The 21,504-nt window shown below is 46.1% G+C and overlaps 1 protein-coding gene across 2 annotated transcripts in view; it reads left to right on the top strand.

Annotated features, from left to right (window-relative positions):
• The first annotated feature begins 4,352 nt into the window (after positions 1 to 4,352).
• ATP6V0A1 (ATPase H+ transporting V0 subunit a1) overlaps positions 4,353 to 21,504 on the top strand; it is a 57,991-nt gene continuing 40,839 nt past the window's right edge. For both annotated transcript variants that reach the window (XM_066628297.1, XM_066628296.1), the window contains exons 1-5: positions 4,353 to 4,485; positions 9,866 to 10,026; positions 14,861 to 14,939; positions 15,733 to 15,830; positions 17,604 to 17,732. In XM_066628297.1, coding sequence (XP_066484394.1) covers positions 9,910 to 10,026; positions 14,861 to 14,939; positions 15,733 to 15,830; positions 17,604 to 17,732 — 423 coding nt within the window. In that variant the 5' untranslated portion in view covers positions 4,353 to 4,485; positions 9,866 to 9,909. The remainder of the gene's footprint in view (positions 4,486 to 9,865; positions 10,027 to 14,860; positions 14,940 to 15,732; positions 15,831 to 17,603; positions 17,733 to 21,504) is intronic.

The raw sequence follows: 21,504 nt of genomic DNA, 5'->3' as shown, positions 1-21,504 counted from the left end.
AGGCTGATGGCCATCTAGGGACGGCAGCCTGAGTGCGAGCCCAGTCCTCTGCCTGTCTCCCATTGCAGGCAGTGGGGCTTCCTCCCAGGAAAGTGTGGCTGGGGTGGCAGCCTGGGTGTGAGCCCAGTCCTGTGCCTGTCTCCTCAGAAGCAAGTCCCATTGCAGGCAGTGGGGCTTCCTCCCAGGAAAGTGTGGCTGGGGCAGTCAAAACCCTCTACAATCAATTCCTCTCTAGACTTCAAAATACATTGACCTTGATTACATTTCAATAAGTTCTTATACAATAACCATTTATCTCTTGGTACAGTTCCCAAACCAAAATGTGCTTCTTGTGGTGAAGTTAAGAGTGGAATTTTGTTGTAAAACCTTTTCTTATAACGATTCCATATCTTCCACAGTGCATGTCTAACATAATGATTCTTGAATTCCATATTCACTTTCAACTTATCATACCAAAGATATCCATTCCAACCAAATCTTAAATCATATCCTTCTAACTTCAACAATTTCTTGTTTTGCAACAATATCCATTCTTTAAGCCACAGAAAACAACATGATGCATAATAAGTCTTCAGATCAGGCAGTCCTAAACCTCCTCTTTCTTTTGCATCTTGCAAAATCTTAAAATTTCACTCTTGGTTTTTTCCCTTGCCATATAAAACCTGTCACATCTTTCTGCCACTCTTTAAAAGGTTTATCAGAAAGTAATATTGGTATATTCTGGAAGAGAAAAAGCATTTTTGGTAGTACATTCATTTTAATTACAGATATTCTTCCCAAAAAAGATAATTTCAACCTTTCCCATCTTGCAAAATCTGTTTTGATTTCACCCCAAACTTTAACATAATTATTTTGAAATAACATACAACTCATATTTGTCAAAATAATACCTAAATACTTAATCTTCTTCTCCACTTTGAACCCAGTCTTATTCATCAACTTCGATTGGTCTTGTTCATTCATATTTTTTAGATAAAATTTTAGTTTTCTGTTTATTTGAGAGGAATTGATTGTAGAGGGTTTTGACTGCCAATGGTTTATGTATTTACAATTATTAGAAAGATTTAAAATTGATAAAAAATTATATGGTTTTGAAGAGGGAGAGACAATATTGGCGAAACAATTAAGATCAGATGAGCTTTTTTTTTGTTGGCAACCTTCAGTCTCGAGAGACTATGGTATCGCGCTCTGAAAGGTGGTTTTGGAACATCATCTAGTGTGGCTGAAAAGGCCACTTTGGGAGTGACAATCCCTTCCACAATGGGAGCAAGTGCAGTCTGACCCAGGTAATATCTAAAATATATAAATTGCTTTTGAAGTTTGAAACAGAAGATGAACAGGTTAAAGAATGCATGATCCAGTGGGCAAAAAATGTGGGCTATGAACTTTCAATGGACAGATGGGAGAAATTATGGACAAAACAGACAAAATTTACTTTGAATGTTAACATTAAGGAAAATGTATATAAGATGATCTATCGTTGGTATGTGACACCAAGTAAATTAGCCAAAATGTATGAAACTATGTCCAATAGTTGTTGGAAATGTAAGAAACAAGAGGGAACATTTTACCACATGTGGTGGACGTGTTCAAAAGTTAAAAAATATTGGTCACAAATTCATGCACAGATACAGTCAATCTTAAAACAAATATACAATTGAAGCCGGAAGTATTTTTATTAGGTATGACAGATGACTATGTGGAAAGAAAAAATGAAGTTTTATTTTTGTATATGATAAGCGCTGCCAGAATACTTTATGCTCAAAATTGGAAGACTATGAGTATACCTTCGGTGGAGGAATGGTGGGTAAGACTTATGGATTATGTGGAGATGGATAAATTAACAATTTTGCTTAGGGAGAATTCAACAGAAATTTTTTGAAGAATTGGAGTCCAGTTATTGATTTTTTGAATCAGAGAGAGGATGGGGATTTGAGGTATTTTGGATTTGAAGATTGATTTTGAAGTATTAGTGGTATAGATTAATATTTGTTAATGTTTGGACTGTATGTATTTGGATTATAAGTATGGGAATGTTTTGGCTTCGCTCGTGCTGCTTTATTAGAATTTTGTTTATGTATGTATTTGTTTTTCTATTTTATGTTTATTATAGTTAAATAAATAAATAAATAAATAAATAAATAAAAAGAAGAAAGTGTGGCTGGGGTGGCAGCCTGAGTGCGAGCCCAGTCCTCTGCCTGCCTCCTCAGAAGCAAGTCTCACTGCAGGCAGTGGGGCTTCCTCCCAGGAAAGTGTGGCTGGGGTGGCAGCCTGAGTGCGAGCCCAGTCCTCTGCCTGCCTCCTCAGAAGCAAGTCCCACTGCAGGCAGTGGGGCTTCCTCCCAGGAAAGTGTGGCTGGGGTGGCAGCCTGAGTGCGAGCCCAGCCCTCTGCCTGTCTCCTCAGAAGCAAGTCCCACTGCAGGCAGTGGGGCCTCCTCCCAGGAAAGTGTGGCTGGGGTGGCAGCCTGAGTGCGAGCCCAGCCCTCTGCCTGCCTCCTCAGAAGCAAGTCCCACTGCAGGCAATGGGGCCTCCTCCCAGGAAAGTGTGGCTGGGGTGGCAGCCTGAGTGCGAGCCCAGTCCTCTGCCTGCCTCCTCAGAAGCAAGTCCCACTGCAGGCAGTGGGGCCTCCTCCCAGGAAAGTGTGGCTGGGGTGGCAGCCTGAGTGCGAGCCCAGTCCTCTGCCTGCCTCCTCAGAAGCAAGTCCCACTGCAGGCAGTGGGGCCTCCTCCCAGGAAAGTGTGGCTGGGGTGGCAGCCTGAGTGCGAGCCCAGCCCTCTGCCTGCCTCCTCAGAAGCAAGTCCCACTGCAGGCAGTGGGGCCTCCTCCCAGCAAAGTGTGGCTGGGGTGGCAGCCTGAGTGCGAGCCCAGCCCTCTGCCTGCCTCCTCAGAAGCAAGTCCCACTGCAGGCAGTGGGGCCTCCTCCCAGCAAAGTGTGGCTGGGGTGGCAGCCTGAGTGCGAGCCCAGTCCTCTGCCTGCCTCCTCAGAAGCAAGTCCCACTGCAGGCAGTGGGGCCTCCTCCCAGCAAAGTGTGGCTGGGGTGGCAGCCTGAGTGCGAGCCCAGTCCTCTGCCTGCCTCCTCAGAAGCAAGTCCCACTGCAGGCAGTGGGGCCTCCTCCCAGGAAAGTGTGGCTGGGGTGGCAGCCTGAGTGCGAGCCCAGTCCTCTGCCTGCCTCCTCAGAAGCAAGTCCCACTGCAGGCAGTGGGGCTTCCTCCCAGGAAAGTGTGGCTGGGGTGGCAGCCTGAGTGCGAGCCCAGTCCTCTGCCTGCCTCCTCAGAAGCAAGTCCCACTGCAGGCAGTGGGGCCTCCTCCCAGCAAAGTGTGGCTGGGGTGGCAGCCTGAGTGCGAGCCCAGTCCTCTGCCTGCCTCCTCAGAAGCAAGTCCCACTGCAGGCAGTGGGGCCTCCTCCCAGGAAAGTGTGGCTGGGGTGGCAGCCTGAGTGCGAGCCCAGTCCTCTGCCTGCCTCCTCAGAAGCAAGTCCCACTGCAGGCAGTGGGGCCTCCTCCCAGGAAAGTGTGGCTGGGGTGGCAGCCTGAGTGCGAGCCCAGCCCTCTGCCTGCCTCCTCAGAAGCAAGTCCCACTGCAGGCAGTGGGGCCTCCTCCCAGGAAAGTGTGGCTGGGGTGGCAGCCTGAGTGCGAGCCCAGCCCTCTGCCTGCCTCCTCAGAAGCAAGTCCCACTGCAGGCAGTGGGGCCTCCTCCCAGCAAAGTGTGGCTGGGGTGGCAGCCTGAGTGCGAGCCCAGTCCTCTGCCTGCCTCCTCAGAAGCAAGTCCCACTGCAGGCAGTGGGGCCTCCTCCCAGCAAAGTGTGGCTGGGGTGGCAGCCTGAGTGCGAGCCCAGTCCTCTGCCTGCCTCCTCAGAAGCAAGTCCCACTGCAGGCAGTGGGGCCTCCTCCCAGGAAAGTGTGGCTGGGGTGGCAGCCTGAGTGCGAGCCCAGTCCTCTGCCTGCCTCCTCAGAAGCAAGTCCCACTGCAGGCAGTGGGGCTTCCTCCCAGGAAAGTGTGGCTGGGGTGGCAGCCTGAGTGCGAGCCCAGTCCTCTGCCTGCCTCCTCAGAAGCAAGTCCCACTGCAGGCAGTGGGGCCTCCTCCCAGGAAAGTGTGGCTGGGGTGGCAGCCTGAGTGCGAGCCCAGTCCTCTGCCTGCCTCCTCAGAAGCAAGTCCCACTGCAGGCAGTGGGGCTTCCTCCCAGGAAAGTGTGGCTAGGACTGCAGCCTCATGACGCTGCCCACCGCAGAGTGCCGAGGACGCCACTGCCACCTCGCCGACGGTTCCCACCCCCTCAGAACGACGCATCAAAATGGCGGCCAGCAACAGCGCAGAAGTAGAGCACGCCGGCGTGGGGCCTGCCCGTTGCTAGGCAACCCACTCGAGCCGGGCGGAAGAAGAGAGTGTTAGAGAGAAGAACGTTGCTTACGTACGCGGTGACGTCAGCGACGGAAGCGGCGGCGGAGCATCGCCGGAGGTGGAGGCGTCGAGGTGGGCTGCGGTGAGTGTGAGGGAGGCAACGGTGGCGGTGTGCTGTGGCCCCTTGTTGGGGCCTGTCAGCGAGGGGGGGAGATAGGAGCGTCCCTCAGCTCGGCAGGGCTGGCGAGGGGACGGGCCTGGCCCTGTGGAGGGGCGTGTTGGTTCTCTGGGCGTCTGAGCCTCCCCAGCCCATGAGGGGCTCATGAGGGTGGGGGAGGCAGAGAGTGATGTGTGGTTCCTGTGGCGTGAGCATGGGGAGCCTGTGGGTGGGGGGCCCCCCTGGCCTTGGATTGGGGTGCTGTCTGGGTCACCTTTGAAAGGGTGAGAGCTGAACCAACATTTGTGGGTCATAGGAAGGATAACCTAGGGGTGCCTGTGAAGGATAACCTATGGGTGTAGCTGGTAAGCGAATGGTTCCCAAACTGTGGGTCAGGACCCATTGGTGGGGCTTGACCCAAGTTTTAGTGGGTCGCCACAGGGTGATGGGAACATAGGATTGCCAGACACAAAGGGGGACAGACTACCTGTCCCTTTGTATCTGATAACCCAGTGGTTCCCAAACTGTGGGTCAGGACCCACTGGTGGGTCATGACCTGATTTTTGGTGGTTCACCAGAGTGTGATGGAAAGATAAGTAATTGCCTCAAGCCCTGCGAGGCTATTCACAAATCAGGTACTGGACCTGCTAATTGCCCTGCAAAGAACTGAGCTCCTGCAGTTTGCAAGATAGCCCTGCAAGGAGCTGAATTCCTGCAGTCTGCAAGCTTGTGTAGATATATAGGGAGATAAATGAGAGTCTTTTTCTGGTTATTGTTCGTTACAAATAAATATAGAAAGAAATAATACCTCTCTCTCTATCTATTTAGCTCTCTCTCTCCTTTTTTAAAAGTCTGGTAAACCTAGTTGGGTCCCAGATAGTGTCATTTTAAGAAGTGGCTGCTGGTGCAAAAAAGTTGGGGAGCCACTGTGGTAACCCTAATTATAGGGAGCGTTCTAGGGAGTGCTTTGAGTATTGAATCTTCTATACCAGGGGTGTCAAACTCATTTCATACAGCGGGCCAAATAGCATTCATGATATCTGCTGAGGTCTGGAGGTGATGTCATTAAACAGGTCATAACCAGAAATAAGCCCTTTTTTCTCAGTTAGGAACTCATTAGCTGCAAATGACAGAAGAGAAAATATGCAAATCTTGATCATAATTTAAGATATGGTCAGTGGCGTCACTAGGGTTCGAATCACCTGGTGCGAGATGCCAGCGTGTCACCCCCCCCATGCTGTGGGTGGGTCAATACCCCACCCCCACTGGTTTTTTGACTGTACATTTTGATAGAACAAAGATAGTACATGAAATGTATGCATGAAATTACACATTGATTGATATATAACATGTTGGTATTATTCCTCCAAACTGTGGTTTTAGTCACTAGGGGTGTCACACACACCCCCACCAGGGTGTCAACTTACTAATACCTTATTGCAGCAGTTCTCAAACTTTTAGCACTGGGACCCACTTTTCAGAATGACAGTCTGTCCAGGACCCACCAGAAGTGATGTCATGGTGGAAGTGACATCATCAGGCAAATTAAAATAAATAAGGATAAATTATTAAAGTAAAACAAATAATAAAATAAGGGGAAGCAAGCCCTGTTCCACCAAGTGAATTTCCTCTGTAGCCTGCCTACAATAACACCCCCCCCCCCCAAACCAGTAAGGTTTTCAGCCCTACCCAGTGCCCAGTTCAATTTAAGAACTTCTGTTTAAACCAGATCAGTGTCAGGATCCACCTGGCTTTGCAGGTCTCAGAAAAGTTCACCTTATCAGCTGAAGCCTCTGTTTTGATCCTTTTTGGGGGGGCGGGGGAGGCTGCATTCTGGAGCATTTGTTGAGCTCCAGTTCCATCAGATCAGGACCATTCTGGTGGCTTCACATTCCTCTTTGCCTGGCCTGACCACCTGCCAAGGCACGTTTGCTTACTTGCGAGTAAACTTGACCATGAGGCTTAGTTTTGCTTTCCATAGGGCTCAATACATTCATCTGCTTGGAGGGAGGGACTTCCTTCTCAGGTGTTTTTTGGGACTGCATTCATTGGATCAGGACCATTCTGGTGTTAGATTCCTCTCAGCTTGCCCTTTCCAAGGACTAAGGCAAGTTTGCCTACTCATGAGTAAACATGTGATACAGCTGTTTCACTTTCCTTAGGGCTCCATGCATTTTTTGTTTTCTGGCTTTTTGGCCATAACTTTTGATAGAAAGGGGATAGTTCACTCTGGTTTCTTGCATCGCATTCCTCTTGAAATTCTGCATCCAACGGTATATAATTTGATGGGGTTACTCCTGACCAACGCGATTTTAGCGTGTCACCCCCCCAGTGCACGTCACCCCCCATGTGTGTGTTGCCTGGTGCGGTCCGCACCCCCTTAGTGATGCCACTGGATATGGTAGAGCCCAATTATCATGCGGGCTGCATTTTCAGCAGTGCCACCTCAGCACTGCTCAGCAGCTGAGAGCTCAAGGGCCAGTTGAAAAGCTTCAGCGGGCCGCGTACGGCCCCTGGGTCTTATGTTTGACACCCCTGCTCTATACTATTTTATAGTGTTGGATAATTTTTATGGAGTGTTATCTTCTTGTAGGCAGGGGACGCTGGATTCATGTTTGGGGTAGCAGACTAGGTGGGATGCGGGGTTGCTGGTGACCATGGTGAACTGTTATATGGGGTGGGAGTGGGTAAAGGAGGAAGAGACTTTGAGAACATGGTTTTATTTATGAGCGGATGTGGTGTTTCCTGCCCCTGCAGTTTTGTGGTAGTACAGGGTGACTGTGGACCCAATCCTATCCAACTTACCAGCCCCAGTGTAGCTACAGTGCAGCCCCATGGTAAGGGAACACGTGTTCCCATACCCTGAGAAGGCCCCAGTGACTGCTTCTCCAACTCAGGATGCAGCGCACACCCCACTGACACAACTGCACCAGCACTGGAAAATTGGATAGGATTGGGCCCTGTGTCTTCCTTTAGTGATGTTAAGAGGTAGAGAATGGCATGACAGGAAGACCCTATTTCTGATGAGTCATAGAGAAGCCTGTCTTTCCCTTTTATGTTTTGCTGCAGACAAGTGCAGTAATTCATTTTCTTCTCTGTAAGGAGAGAAGGATACAAAAATGGAGGCATTAAGTTTCCTTTTGTTCACTAGATATCTAGGCAGACAAGCTTAGGGTTCAGTGATAAGTCAGCAGTTGTGTCCTTGAATTGCCCCCATCTCTTGGTGATAGGGCCATAAAACTTAAGATGGCAGCTTTGGGACTGTGTTTTAATTTTTGTGCTTGACTTCTAGGCTCTGTCTCTATTAACATCCAGTGTAATGGGAAGGGGTGAATGTTGTAGATTACTGGTTGGTTACTGTCTATCAATGAGCTGCATGTTCTGTGCGTAGTTTTTGTTTGAAATAGTTAAGAATGTTAAGATATTTTTTGACTTGAAAGTAAGTCTTATGAACCTTTTTTTGCACTTTTCTTCTAAGCAAAACAAACCTTTAGAGTGCTTGCTTTCTGTCCTGTAGGTTCTTAAATGGGAAGTAGCCCCATTCTGTGCACTGATGTGTTTAAATGCTTAGGGTACCAGTAGGAAGCAAGAGCAACCACTGGGTGAATCTCCTTAGCTGTTAGAAAGAGGCATTTTCCAGACTGGGGAAACAGAATCATTTATTTCTACTGCTCCATAATATGTTAAAATTGGGCAGTACAAACATTTGTGGATTCTGGTAAAGCCCATTCCCTCCTGCTGTGGTATGTCTGCAGTTAATGGTTCACTGTCCATTTTGTTAATGTGACTGGAGAGCTAAAACCAAGCAGTCTTTGTTTTCACTGAGTAATGTTTGTGGTCTATGATACCTGAATGCTCTCCCTTCCTCAGGGGAAATGGACACTGAGTTCCTGTGCAGCTGACTAAATCTGCTGCAGTACTGTGTGACTGTAATGCTCTTTCCTCATGATGGCTGTGAGCTGATAGGCTGCTGCTTGTGTTTCTAGGGCAGCAACCTGCAAAAATGATTAGATGCCATGTGATAGGCTTTAAGCGTGGAAATCTAAAGGGGCCAGGAGAATGAAGCATTAGACCTGGAGCTGAGAGAGAGTTCAGAAGCCATGGCATTCTCTTATGTGTGTTGGACTGCCTTATGCATTCCATCAGTGATTCTTGAAAAGGTCCTATCCTTGCTGATGCTATGAAGGCAGCCTAGCTTTATAAGTCACCAGGACCCTCAAATTTATGCTGTCACCCAGGATTACAAAAATCCTCAGTATCAAAGCACTTGCAGAGTTGAAGCTGAGATTGGGGAACTGGAAATCGTTTTATAACCTGTAAATGATTGTTTAGTTCAGCCGTTTTCAAACTCACAGGGAGTTTGAAAACCACTCTAAGTCCTTGCTGGAGTGGGTGGAAGGCGGCGGGGGAAAGACAGTGATGCGATCCCCAGGATTGTGCTGCTCAGGCGGCTGCAGGGGCTTAACTGTACTTACCAGAGCCTCCTGCAGCCTCCTGGGAGTGCAAGGAGCCCTGCACGACTGTCTGCAGGGCTCCCCGAAGCTTCAGAAGTGGAAGTGGAGCGATTGCGCCCCGCCTCGGTTTCAGCCCCACTTAACTGGAAGTGGAGTGTGATCACTCCAGTTTCACTTCTGAAGCTTGGGGAAGCTCTGCAGACAGTCGCGCAGGTCTCCCCGCACCCCCAGGAGACTGCAGGAGGTTCTGATAAGTACAGCCAAGCCCCTGCAGCCCCCTGAGTGGCACGATCCTGGGGATCGCGTTGCTACCTCCTTGCTGCCCCGCCCCTTAAGGAGAAAGAGGCCAGGGCCCTCAGGCTGGGGCATTGCGACTCTCCAGTTTGAAAAGCCCTGGTTTAGTTGAAAAAGCAATGATGAAGTCATACTTTTTCAGCCGTTAATTTGATCTGCTTTAAGAACAGCAGTGACTTCACTAGGTGCCAGCAGTTGTTTAGTGACAATTAATTGGGAAAATGGCTTTTTCTCTGAGGGGTGTATATAATGGTTGATTTCAGGTACACTCAGTTTGAAACGCTATTTGGTATAGCCTTTGAAAATGCCTACTATAGCAGCAGGTACAATGTCAGTTAAAAATGGTTTTATTCAACCACAGCCTATTAATCTGAATAATTTTAGGAATAATTTTAGGAATGTTGGCCATGAAAGTATTTATGTTGCTCTCCTGTGTTTGAGCCCTGGTTCTCAGTTATCAGGAAGGACATGAATACTTGGAGTATTCCCAAGAAAATGTCTCTTACGGTAAGAGTAGTACTGCATTATGTATCCACTATGGGCTCAGGGGGAGAAAGAATAGGCCTTATAACTTTCTGAAGAGTCTCACCATTATGCATTTTGTTTTATTTTTTAAGGTCTTAAGAAGATTCTGGCCATAGTTTGACACTTCGCTTGCACCATGGGGGAGCTCTTCCGGAGTGAAGAGATGACCCTTGCACAGCTATTCCTCCAGTCTGAAGCTGCTTACTGCTGTGTCAGTGAATTGGGAGAACTTGGGAAGGTCCAGTTTCGAGATGTATGTACTTGTTTGTAACTGTTGATACAGTTGACTGTGTTGTGGTGATCTTTTCTGTATTTGAAGGGGATTATTTCTTTCTAGGATGCTGCTGAAAAATCTAGATCCTTGGCCCGATCCTAATGGGCATTTACACCAGCGGAATGCGTGTTCTGCCTGGGAGGGGAGCAGGTTTAGTGGTGGCGGCAGCATATGCCAAATCCTGACTCCCTTCTTTGGCTTGATTCGCCTTCACAGATTGTCTTGGACTTGGACCTGTGCGAGCTCAATTGCTGGTACAAGTTGACCTGTGGCAGCTGCTGGGGGTTACCCTGGGGAAAGAGAACTAATGTTTCCTTACCTCAAGGAGGCTTCCAGTGGCCAAAATCCCCCATGGGATACAGCAGAAGCTATGCTGCCCCTGCTGCTTCATCACGTGGCGATTTATTTAGGATTGAGCTGCCTGTGTAGGTAACTGTCAGCAGTGCTACCTTTGGCAGCAGCTAACTGAATGTGCTATAACTAGAGGTGGGAGAAAATTGTGATGATGAAATAAAACCACCTAATGCCACTTTCTGCACTTCTCATTTTTGTGCTTTTTTAAAAAAACACAATCTGCAAAAAAATTAAAACTTTTTTATTTAATGGTTGGGTAAGAACATAAGAACAGCCCCACTGGATCAGGCCATAGGCCCATCAAGTCCAGCTTCCTGTATCTCACAGCGGCCCACCAAATGCCCCAGGGAGCACACCAGATAACAAGAGACCTCATCCTGGTGCTCTCCCCTACATCTGGCATTCTGACTTAACCCATTCCTAAAATCAGGAGGTTGCGCATACACATCATGGCTTGTACCCCATAATGGATTTTTCCTCCAGAAACTCGTCCAATCCCCTTTTAAAGGCGTCTAGGCTAGACGCCAGCACCACATCCTGTGGCAAGGAGTTCCACAGACCGACCACGCGCTGAGTAAAGAAATATTTTCTTTTGTCTGTCCTAACCCGCCCAACACTCAATTTTAGTGGATGTCCCCTGGTTCTGGTATTATGTGAGAGTGTAAAGAGCATCTCCCTATCCACTCTGTCCATCCCCTGCATAATTTTGTATGTCTCAATCATGTCCCCCCTCAAGCGTCTCTTTTCTAGGCTGAAGAGGCCCAAACGCCGTAGCCTTTCCTCATAAGGAAGGTGCCCCAGCCCCGTAATTATCTTAGTTGCTCTCTTTTGCACCTTTTCCATTTCCACTATGTCTTTTTTGAGATGCGGCGACCAGAACTGGACACAATACTCCAGGTGTGGCCTTACCATAGATTTGTACAACGGCATTATAATACTAACCGTTTTGTTCTCAATACCCTTCCTAATGATCCCAAGCATAGAATTGGCCTTCTTCACTGCTGCCGCACATTGGGTCGACACTTTCATCGACCTGTCCACCACCACCCCAAGATCTCTCTCCTGATCTGTCACAGACAGCTCAGAACCCATCAGCCTATATCTAAAGTTTTGATTTTTTGCCCCAATGTGCATGACTTTACACTTACTGACATTGAAGCGCATCTGCCATTTTGCTGCCCATTCTGCCAGTCTGGAGAGATCCTTCTGGAGCTCCTCACAATCACTTCTGGTCTTTACCACTCGGAAAAGTTTGGTGTCGTCTGCAAACTTAGCCACTTCACTGCTCAACCCTGTCTCCAGGTCATTTATGAAGAGGTTGAAAAGCACCGGTCCCAGGACAGATCCTTGGGGCACACCGCTTTTCACCTCTCTCCATTGTGAAAATTGCCCATTGACACCCACTCTCTGCTTCCTGGCCTCCAACCAGTTCTCAATCCACGAGAGGACCTGTCCTCTAATTCCCTGACTGTGGAGTTTTTTCAGTAGCCTTTGGTGAGGGACCGTGTCAAACGCCTTCTGAAAGTCCAGATATATAATGTCCACGGGTTCTCCCGCATCCACATGCCTGTTGACCTTTTCAAAGAATTCTATAAGGTTTGTGAGGCAAGACTTACCCTTACAGAAGCCATGCTGACTCTCCCTCAGCAAGGCCTGTTCGTCTATGTGTTTTGAGATCCTATCTTTGATGAGGCATTCCACCATCTTACCCGGTATAGATGTTAGGCTGACCGGCCTATAGTTTCCCGGGTCCCCCCTCTTTCCCTTTTTAAAAATAGGCGTGACATTTGCTATCCTCCAATCTTCTGGTACCGTGGCCGTTTTGAGGGACAAGTTGCATACCTTAGTCAAGAGATCTGCAACTTCATTCTTCAATTCCTTAATAACCCTTGGGTGTATGCCATCAGGGCCCGGTGACTTATTGCTCTTTAATTTATCAATGAGGTCTGAAACATCTTCTCTTTTAACCTCTATCTGACTTAACTCCTCGGTTAGGAGGGGCCGTTCGGGCAGCGGTATCTGCCCGAGGTCTTCTGCCGTGAAGACAGATGCAAAGAACTCATTTAATTTCTCTGCCATCTCTAAGTCCCCTTTTATCTCCCCTTTCCCTCCCTCACCATCCAGAGGGCCAACCGCTTCTCTGGCGGGTTTCCTGCTTCTAACATATTTGAAGAAGCTTTTATTATTCCCCTTAATGTTGCTGGCCATGCGTTCCTCATAGTCTCGCTTGGCCTCCCCTATCACCTTCTTACATTTCTTTTGCCACAGTTTATGTTCCTTTTTATTCTCTTCATTAGGGCAAGACTTCCATTTACGGAAGGAAGCTTCCTTGCCCTTCACAGCCTCTCTAACTTGGCTGGTTAGCCATGCGGACACTCTCCTGGATTTAGTGGAACCCTTCTTTCTTTGCGGTATACACCTCTGCTGGGCCTCTATTACTGTTGTTTTAAGCAGCCTCCATGCACTCTGGAGAGACTGGACTCTTTTTACCCTCCCTTTCAACCTCCTTCTAACCAGCCTCCTCATTTGAGGGAAGTCCGCCCGTCGGAAGTCAAGGGTTTTTGTTAGAGATTTGCCTGGTATTCTTCCCCCAACGTGCACGTCAAAACGGATCGCAGCATGATCACTGTTCCCCAATGGCTCAGTAACGTTTACATCTCTAACCAGGTCCTGCGTACCGCACAAAATTAAATCCAGAGTCACCTGTCCTCTGGTGGGCTCCGTGACTAGCTGATCTAAGCCACAGTCATTTAGCACATCAAGAAATCCGGTTTCCTTATCGTGACCAGAACACAAATTGACCCAGTCAATATGAGGATAATTGAAGTCCCCCATGATTACAACCCTGTCCTTCCTTGTTACCTCCCTGATCTGTTTCCTCATTTCAAGGTCCCCATCAGATTTCTGGTCTGGAGGACGATAGCACACCCCCAGTATTACATCGCTGCTCAAGCCTGGTAATTTAACCCACAGAGATTCTACGGTGGAGTCGGACCCACCTTCAATCTCTACTTTGCTGGATTCTATCCCTTCCTTAACATAAAGGGCCACCCCACCTCCAACACGCCCCTGCCTGTCCCTCCTGTAGAGTTTATAGCCCGGGATTGCGGTATCCCACTGATTCTCCGCATTCCACCAGGTTTCCGTTATGCCCACTATGTCAATATTTTCCCTTGTCACCAGACATTCCAGTTCTCCCACCTTTGCTCGTAGACTTCGGGCATTCGCATAAAAGCATTTATACACGGAATGCCCCAGGATGGGCTGCTTATTCGCTCCTTTGTCCCCGCATCCTCTCATTGTGCCAAACTGTCTATCACATCCCATCTCCCTACCTTTCCCAATTTCTTCTCCTACCCTGCCTTTGTCTTGTTGTTCTCTAACCTCCCCATCCTCATCCCATAGGGATGAGGAGTCCCGAACCGGATGCCCCTCGGCTCCTGTCGGCCTTCCCCCAGGGATCAGTTTAAAAGCTGCTCTGCCACCTTTTTAATGTTATGCGCCAGCAGTCTGGTTCCATTCTGGTTCAAATGGAGCCCGTCCCTCTTGTACAGGCCCCGCTTGTCCCAAAACGTTCCCCAGTGCCTAACGAATCTAAACCCCTCCTCCCTACACCACCGTCTCATCCACGCATTGAGACCCCTGATCTCCGCCTGCCTAGCTGGCCCTGCGCGTGGAACAGGTAGCACTTCAGAGAACGCTACCTTTGAGGTCCTGGCTTTCAGCTTCCTGCCTAAAAGCCTAAATTTGGCCTCCAGGACCTCCCAGCTACACTTGCCCACGTCGTTGGTGCCGACATGCACCACAGCCGCTACCTCTCCCCCAGCACTGTCTACCAGCCTGTCTAGACGAGAAGTGATGTCCGCAACCTTCGCACCAGGCAGGCAAGTCACCATGCGGTCCTCACATCCGTCGCAAACGGATACGCAAACGGGTGCATGGATAATGGCTGTAGCTGCATCTACTGAAACTATAACACCTATATCACTTACTAGTATATTCTTAAAGCAAATCTAATTTATAATTATGTGGTTTTTATTCAAAACTTACATTATAACACTGCTTTCTGCACTTTGGAAAACATCAAAATGTGTGGGGGGGGGGGAAATTTTTTTCTCCCACTCATTGATCAGGTTGCTTCCTTTGACATTTGTTTTTTGATCTTTGCAACCTACAGTATCTCAACCTGGAAAGTCTATACCTGTTAACAGCACACAAGCCCACTTGCCCTTGGACCCAAAATAGCAATTAATGTTGTTTTTACTTCACAAGATCTGCATGTTTTTCAGCTTCCTGTTACTAGCAATGCCTCTGAGCATCGGGAATGCTTGTAAACTTTTAATGACATCACAGCAATTCAGCCAAGTAGGGAATGGCCCCAGATGCAAGCAGCAGGTGAATCTCGGTTTCTATACATACAACTATATATTAATAGGAATTATTTTTTTCTGTCTTGCAGCTAAACCCTGATGTGAATGTGTTTCAGCGTAAATTTGTTAATGAAGTCCGGCGGTGTGAAGAGATGGACAGGAAACTCAGTATGTTGTTGCTTGCTCTTGTCTTTTCTGTACTGTGGGTCATTTTAACAACTCCTTGGCTTGGTGACTATGTTAGTCGGCAGGATATCTTGATGCATGTTGTTTATCATTTAACACAACAAAAACAACCCAAGACTGGAACTGATTGCCAAGTGTGATGTAACTGCCAAATGCTTAATAGCTCAACATCTAATAGCTCTGGAGTAGCCAGTGGAAATTTGGGAAGCCCTTATTGTGGGATAGCTAATTGATCAGAATCACTAAGTGCAAGGCAAAGGAGAGTGGCATGTAGATCCTTGTCTTTCGGTTCTGATTAAGGGCCCAGTCCTATCCAACTTTCCAGCACCGGTGCAGCCTCAATGCAGCCCCGAAGTAAGAGAACAAATGTTCCAATACCTTGCGGATGCCTCTGTTACTACCTCTCCACCTCAGGATGCAGTGCATGCCCCATTAGCTCGGCTGCACCGGCACTGGAAAATTGAATAGGATTGGGCCCTAAGGCTCCTATGTACTGTTGCCCATTTGCTATTTAAATAACACAAAGAGTTTGTGTTAATCATCTGTCTCTTATATGCTTACTCTTATCTATTGTATCTTATAAATGGGATAAAAAAGAAATGCTTGTTCATAGACGTTTGTGTGTTGGTGGTGGGAGCCATGGTGGGTGGGTGGCAGAGGTTCATTTGTATGATGTCGGTATACAGATCTTTTGGGGTTCCTTTCTTTTTCTCTCACTTTATATTGCAATGTCCTGCTGCCGCCTATCCCTACTGGTAATTCTTTCCCTTTTCAGGGTTTGTGGAAAAGGAGATTAAGAAAGCCAACATTCCTATAGCGGACACTGGCGAGAATCCAGAGGTGCCATTCCCAAGAGATATGATTGATTTGGAGGTAAAGAATCTTTTGGTTAAAATGGCCTTGTAGAAACTTAAATTTTTGCCTTGCAGCTTTATATTTCCTGGAGAGGAAATTCCTAGTTTGGAGAAGTTGCTTCTGAAGAAAGACTTACAAACACAAGTCCAGTGTGGACATCGGTTGAGGCACCTGGCTTCTTAAATTCTTTGTTGAAGAAAGATGTGACAGCAGTTTTAAATAGCATTTATTGATTAAGAATATTTATATTATGTCTTTCTGTGTGAAATAAACGAATGAGAACAAGCAAAACAACAATTAATTGTTGTTTAGAATAACAGTTGGAGCATGTCACAGTTTGTATCCTTAGAAAGTAAGCTGTGATTAAGCTCTCCGGAAATCAGTGAGACAAGTTGGTTATGACTAACTTAGATTAGCCTTGTTAATCTTAGGATTCAGCTAGAGAGATACGGGAAGCAAAACGGGTACGAACCTGCTGTGGCATCAACACCACTTTAAAATAAGAGGCATGTATTCTCTGCTGAAAGATCAAAATACAGCAAGACATATCGAACCGTTAAGAGCTCCAGAGCCTAGAAGCGGCTGTTAGTTTCTCATGTGTAGCTGCACACCTCACTTCTAAGGGCAAGGAAACATGGAACAAACCTCTTTTGATTATCTAAGTCAGTGATTCGCGAACTTTTTGGGGGCTTTACTCCCAAGTCTTTGTGGGGGAGGGGTGAAGGCAGCGACTCAGTCCCCAGGATCGTGTTGCTAAGGCGAGTGCTTTTACTTACTGTGTGTTAGGGCAAGCAGCAGGAGATGTGGGAAGCCCCATGCAGCCCTCTGCAGAGATCCCCGAGGCTTGGAATCTTCAGAAATAGCAAGCGCAAACCACTTCCAGTTTGCCAGTGCAGCCAGGAGGTGGCTTGTACTTGCTATTTCTGAAGATTCCAAGCCTCGGGGAACCCTGTGGAGGGCTGCATGGGGCTCTGCACACCTCCTGCTGCTTGCCATAACACACAGTAAGTAAAAGCGCCCCCCCCCAGCAATGTGATCCTGGGGAACATGTCGCTGCCTCGCCCTTCCCCCTCCCCTTAAAGGGATGCGGAAGCGTTATATGAACTGGTGGGGTGCAACCCACCAGTTTGAAAACCACTGATCTAAGAACCTAGGGCAGGCTCATGTAGCATCTCTTGGTGGTGAGGGGTATGTTTCAAATTCTTAAATGTTGGCATAGGTCTTACAGACCACAGGTGGCCAAACCGTGGCTCTTGAGCCACATGTGGCTCATTGACATATAATGTGTGGCTCTTGGAACTATTTTGACTGAGCTCCTTTTTGCATTACAATTTAAATGGTAAATAAGAAATGTTCAAACGTTATAATTTACCATCTATAAACTGAGAATTCACTGGAATAAAGCATAGGTTTAATGTTCATGGTGAGTAAATGTATTTAAGAATTTAAACGTTTCTTAAATATTGCAGCTCTCAAACATCTGAAGTTTATTGTATGTGGTTCTTACTTTAAGCAAGTATGGCCACCCTGTTACAGACTTTTGGTTGATCAGGAAAGGGGAGCTGGGAATATACTTGTTAACAAGCAGCTTGGAAACTTTGTGTCGTTTGTATGAAGAAAAATCAATTTTATCTTCAGTGTAGCAGAGTTTGTATTATAGAATTGTATTTGTATTTAGCTTTAATCCCAAAGGAACTTGTGGTTTCATACAGTAAAGATTTGTTTACAGTTGTTGAACATGCAATCACTGACGGGTTTTTTTTTCTGATTTCCTTCTCCTTTTTTTACCAGGCAAACTTTGAGAAAATTGAAAATGAACTCAAAGAGATAAACACCAACCAGGAAGCCCTGAAAAGGAATTTCCTGGAGCTGACAGAGTTAAAATTCATATTGCGCAAAACTCAGCAGTTTTTTGATGAGGTCAGAATATCGGACGTTCTCTATTCTTTTAATGCAGCTGGGCCTGCCCATCATAACCCACCACTTTTCTTCCTGAAAATGCTTGTTTAAGTTGCAGTTTTGGGCAACGGTGCCTCTTTGGTTTTGAAAAACTTCCTACAAATTGTTTTCCATTGTTCATGCAAACACACAGGCTGGCCACCCCATGGCTTACGTTATTGACAATTGTTGATAGTTTAAAAAGTTTCCCAGACAGTTATCAGAACGACCGATGAACTTCTTAATACCATGTAAATATTGGGTCCTGTAGAAGGCTTTATAGACTTCCAGGAGCTTTACGCAGTGTCTAGTAAACAGTTTGGAAAACAGGGCTGGAAAAATCTGCTCTAGATTTTTGTAATAACTAAAACCATATTTTTAGGCACCTGAAAGATCAGGTGCTTAGAATATGTTCACCCTGGTTTTTGCTGGTTGAACAAGGTAGAAGGGATTGCGTATGTGTGTGAAATCATAGTCTGCTGTAGGAAAAGAAAAGAATGTTCCAGCAGGAAGGCAAGAGGCCACAGAATATGTCCTGGCTAGCTAGCCCTTCCTACGTGTTGGGCTGTGAAGACCTGGAGGGTCTCAGTTTGACACCTGGGCAGCCAGTCCACTGAGATTTTTCAAATTGTGTTTTCCTTTCAGGAAGGTTTGTCGAGGAAGTGATGAAAGATAAGAAACCTAGATCAGCAAGTGTTTTTGATAGGTCATTAAAATGTTGAATTTATCAAACTGTGGGCCCAATCCTATCCAACTTTCCAGCACTGATGCAGCCATATTGCACACCAGGGTGTGGGAACAAATGTTCCCTTAACTACAGGAGGCCTCTGACACTGCCTCCCACCTAATGCAGGATGCAGTTCATACACTATTGGCACGACTACGTCAGCACTGCAAAGTCAGCTAGGATTAGGCCCTGTGTCAGCAGCAAAGCCAAACTAAACTTAGCAGACATTTTTAACCTCTCCAGTTATGAAAGTTTTAGATTTCGTTGAGGTTTTGGTTCCTAAGTGTTTAATTTTAGAGATAGCAGTTGAATTAAGATACTTTGAGCTAGTGATCAGAAGGTTTCATTCCCATCTGGGAAGGTTTCAACTTTGCTCAGGTCCTGAAATGGCACCTCAGTTCTCTGTACAAAAATGGGGTTACTGTGGAACGCAATGATTACTTTTTAGTTTTCTTTTGAAAAGTTCTTGTTGCCTTTTGCCTCTGCTCTCCCTTCACTTTGTGGAGGACAACATGGGCGTGCTTGGGAATATGATCAGTAATGTGTCTGGGTGTCTAGTCTTCAAGTGTTGAATGCCAGTTTGCAAACTGCAGTCTTATGCAGGTCTGAGACCATAATAAAGATTTTATTTATAAACTGCAGTCTCGGGGGGTGGTGCCTTTTGGGCACACAGGAAGTTGGGTTTTGTGGATTTTGCAGCTATCACCAAACTTGGATGCAACATTAACATCTTGAGAATTTGTATATTTTAAATAAGCATTCAACCTATTGAGACTGCAAGAGTAAACTTGATATGTTGTGGGCACTGCATGGTAATCTCTGAAGCAGACTTTCTAGTGGTTAGGGGGTGAGAATTCAGTGTCTTACATCATTTTTTACCTTTCCATTAACTAGCATAAAAAGCTATGTATAGTAAAGTTTGCAATATTTTGCTTTTCTTGGTGTAGGGTTTGATTACTTAGGTACAAAGTGTACACAGCCCTAATGATTTGTTGAAATGGTATTCTTTGTCTGGTCCTTTGATTGTAGTAGGGTGTGATCAGAAGGTTGTAAAACTAAGTATCATGTTTGTGCAAAGTGCAGTGATAAAGTAGGAAGAGAAAATCATCAGCCTTGAATCTGGTTCCCTGAGGCTTCTCAACTGTCTTCAAATGTAGCCCATGGTCCCCTTATTATGCACCTCAGCTGCCTTGTATTGTGAGCAAGGAGCTCTGTAGTCTTCTTCATTAACATTCTCCACTTAAACACGTCAGCTACTCATTTCTATTTGGGTGTGAACCTGTGTAGATGACCAAACTATTATTGGACAAGTCTTTACTCTGATTAGTATGGTCATCTACTTCATTTTGCAAAGTAGAGTGCAAAAGTGTGGCATTATATTTGTCCCAAAGTTTAGGTTTCCCCATGATGGAGGGGAGACAGATAAGCAGCTTAGCTCTGTGGTTCTCAAACTTCTAGCACTGGGACCCATTTTTTAGAATGGGAATCTGTCAGGTCTCACCAGAAGTGATGTTGTGACCAGAGGTGACATCATCAAGCAGGAACATTTTTAACAATCCTAGGCTGCAATCCTACCCACACTAACCCATGAGTATGTCCCATTTACTATTATTGTTAAAAGCATATACATAGTAGCCTGTTAAAAGTACAGATGTGTGACATTTCCAAATGGTAGCATTAAGTCTAATATATTAAAAATAAAATATTCAAATGAATGGGGACCCATTTAGTGGGTCCCAACCCACAGTTTGAGAAACACTGGCTTAGCTTATTAAAAAATAAGTGTTGTACAGATAGACTGCCTTCTGTTCTGCAAGCTAATAGGCTTAATGTTGAAGAAGACAGTGGAAGGAAAATGAGCACATTCAGCATTATGCTTACTTTACAAATGACTACTTTAAAGAATCTGCCCTGAGAGGAGTGACCCAGTCGCAGGCCCAACCAAACCAATAGAAAGGGTCTAATTATCTCTCCTTCTCCATTTGGCAGTTGTTGAGTGGAAAAACAGCAAAGGAAGGGCTTTTCCAAAGTTCATATTAGATGGCAGGGAATTAAGAATTCCTTGCCTGTGTTTTGGCTCTCAAGGAGTGGTGCTGGCCTCGCAAACCTTGCTTATTTAAAAATGTGGCCATTCTGGTGGGGTGGAAGGGGGAAAATAACTGTAGACCAGGCCAGGGAGATGTGGCCAAGCTGTTGTTTCTGGTATGATCTTTTCCTGATCTTTTCATATTAACATTGAAAAAAGTGGCAGTACATGCTGCTTGTTTCATCTTAGCTGCTTGATTCAAATGGTATTCAATAAACGTTTGAAGCAGGAGCACTGCTGAACTTGATGGCTATCATTGTGCAGTAAGATGCTCAATTTCCGTTTTGAAATGATGACAAGTTCCTAACCCTCGTGGTTGTGGAAAAAACGCTTGAAAGTGTAGTGGATGGGAAAGCATCCAAATTTGTTGCAGTGTATGCTTGGCTAACTTTTCTTGGTTTTAGACATGCACCTGTATGAGTTAATTAGGTTGAGGCTCCTGTTATGTTTGTTAGCCTACCGCCGTTTGTCAGTTTATCGAAACAGTTTTCCTTTGGACTGCACGGCACCAGCTGCCTCGTGTCCTGATAAGATAAATTACGTGATAGATTTGCGCACACTTTGCTCTTTAATAACTGTTAATTAAGTTGTCATTTTCTATCTTCAGTGCAATGTCCAGCACAGTTCTGGGCATTCTTTACTGATCTTTTTCTTTTGTCATTCCTTGACTTGTAATGCTTCTGAGAATGTATTTAAGCTAATAGTTACACTATTAAATTATTTGTTAAATTAGTTAACTTTAAAGTTAAATTATTTGCATTTGCTCAGAACTTAGACCTAGTTCTCCCCAGCATGAAGTGAGGTATGAGACCTGTTTCTTGACCGTACCACTACAGTTGGGAACTCGGATGACGAGAGGTTTCTACACATGAAGATTTCTTCTTTTTTGACACAGTAGTTTACTCTATGCAGGGAATTGTGAGGAAAAGCATCCTATCATG

Source organism: Tiliqua scincoides, chromosome 5, assembly GCF_035046505.1.
Source record: "Tiliqua scincoides isolate rTilSci1 chromosome 5, rTilSci1.hap2, whole genome shotgun sequence".
NCBI lineage: Eukaryota > Metazoa > Chordata > Lepidosauria > Squamata > Scincidae > Tiliqua > Tiliqua scincoides.
Note: the sequence above shows the minus strand (reverse complement) of the source record. Positions and strands in the feature narration are given on the sequence as shown.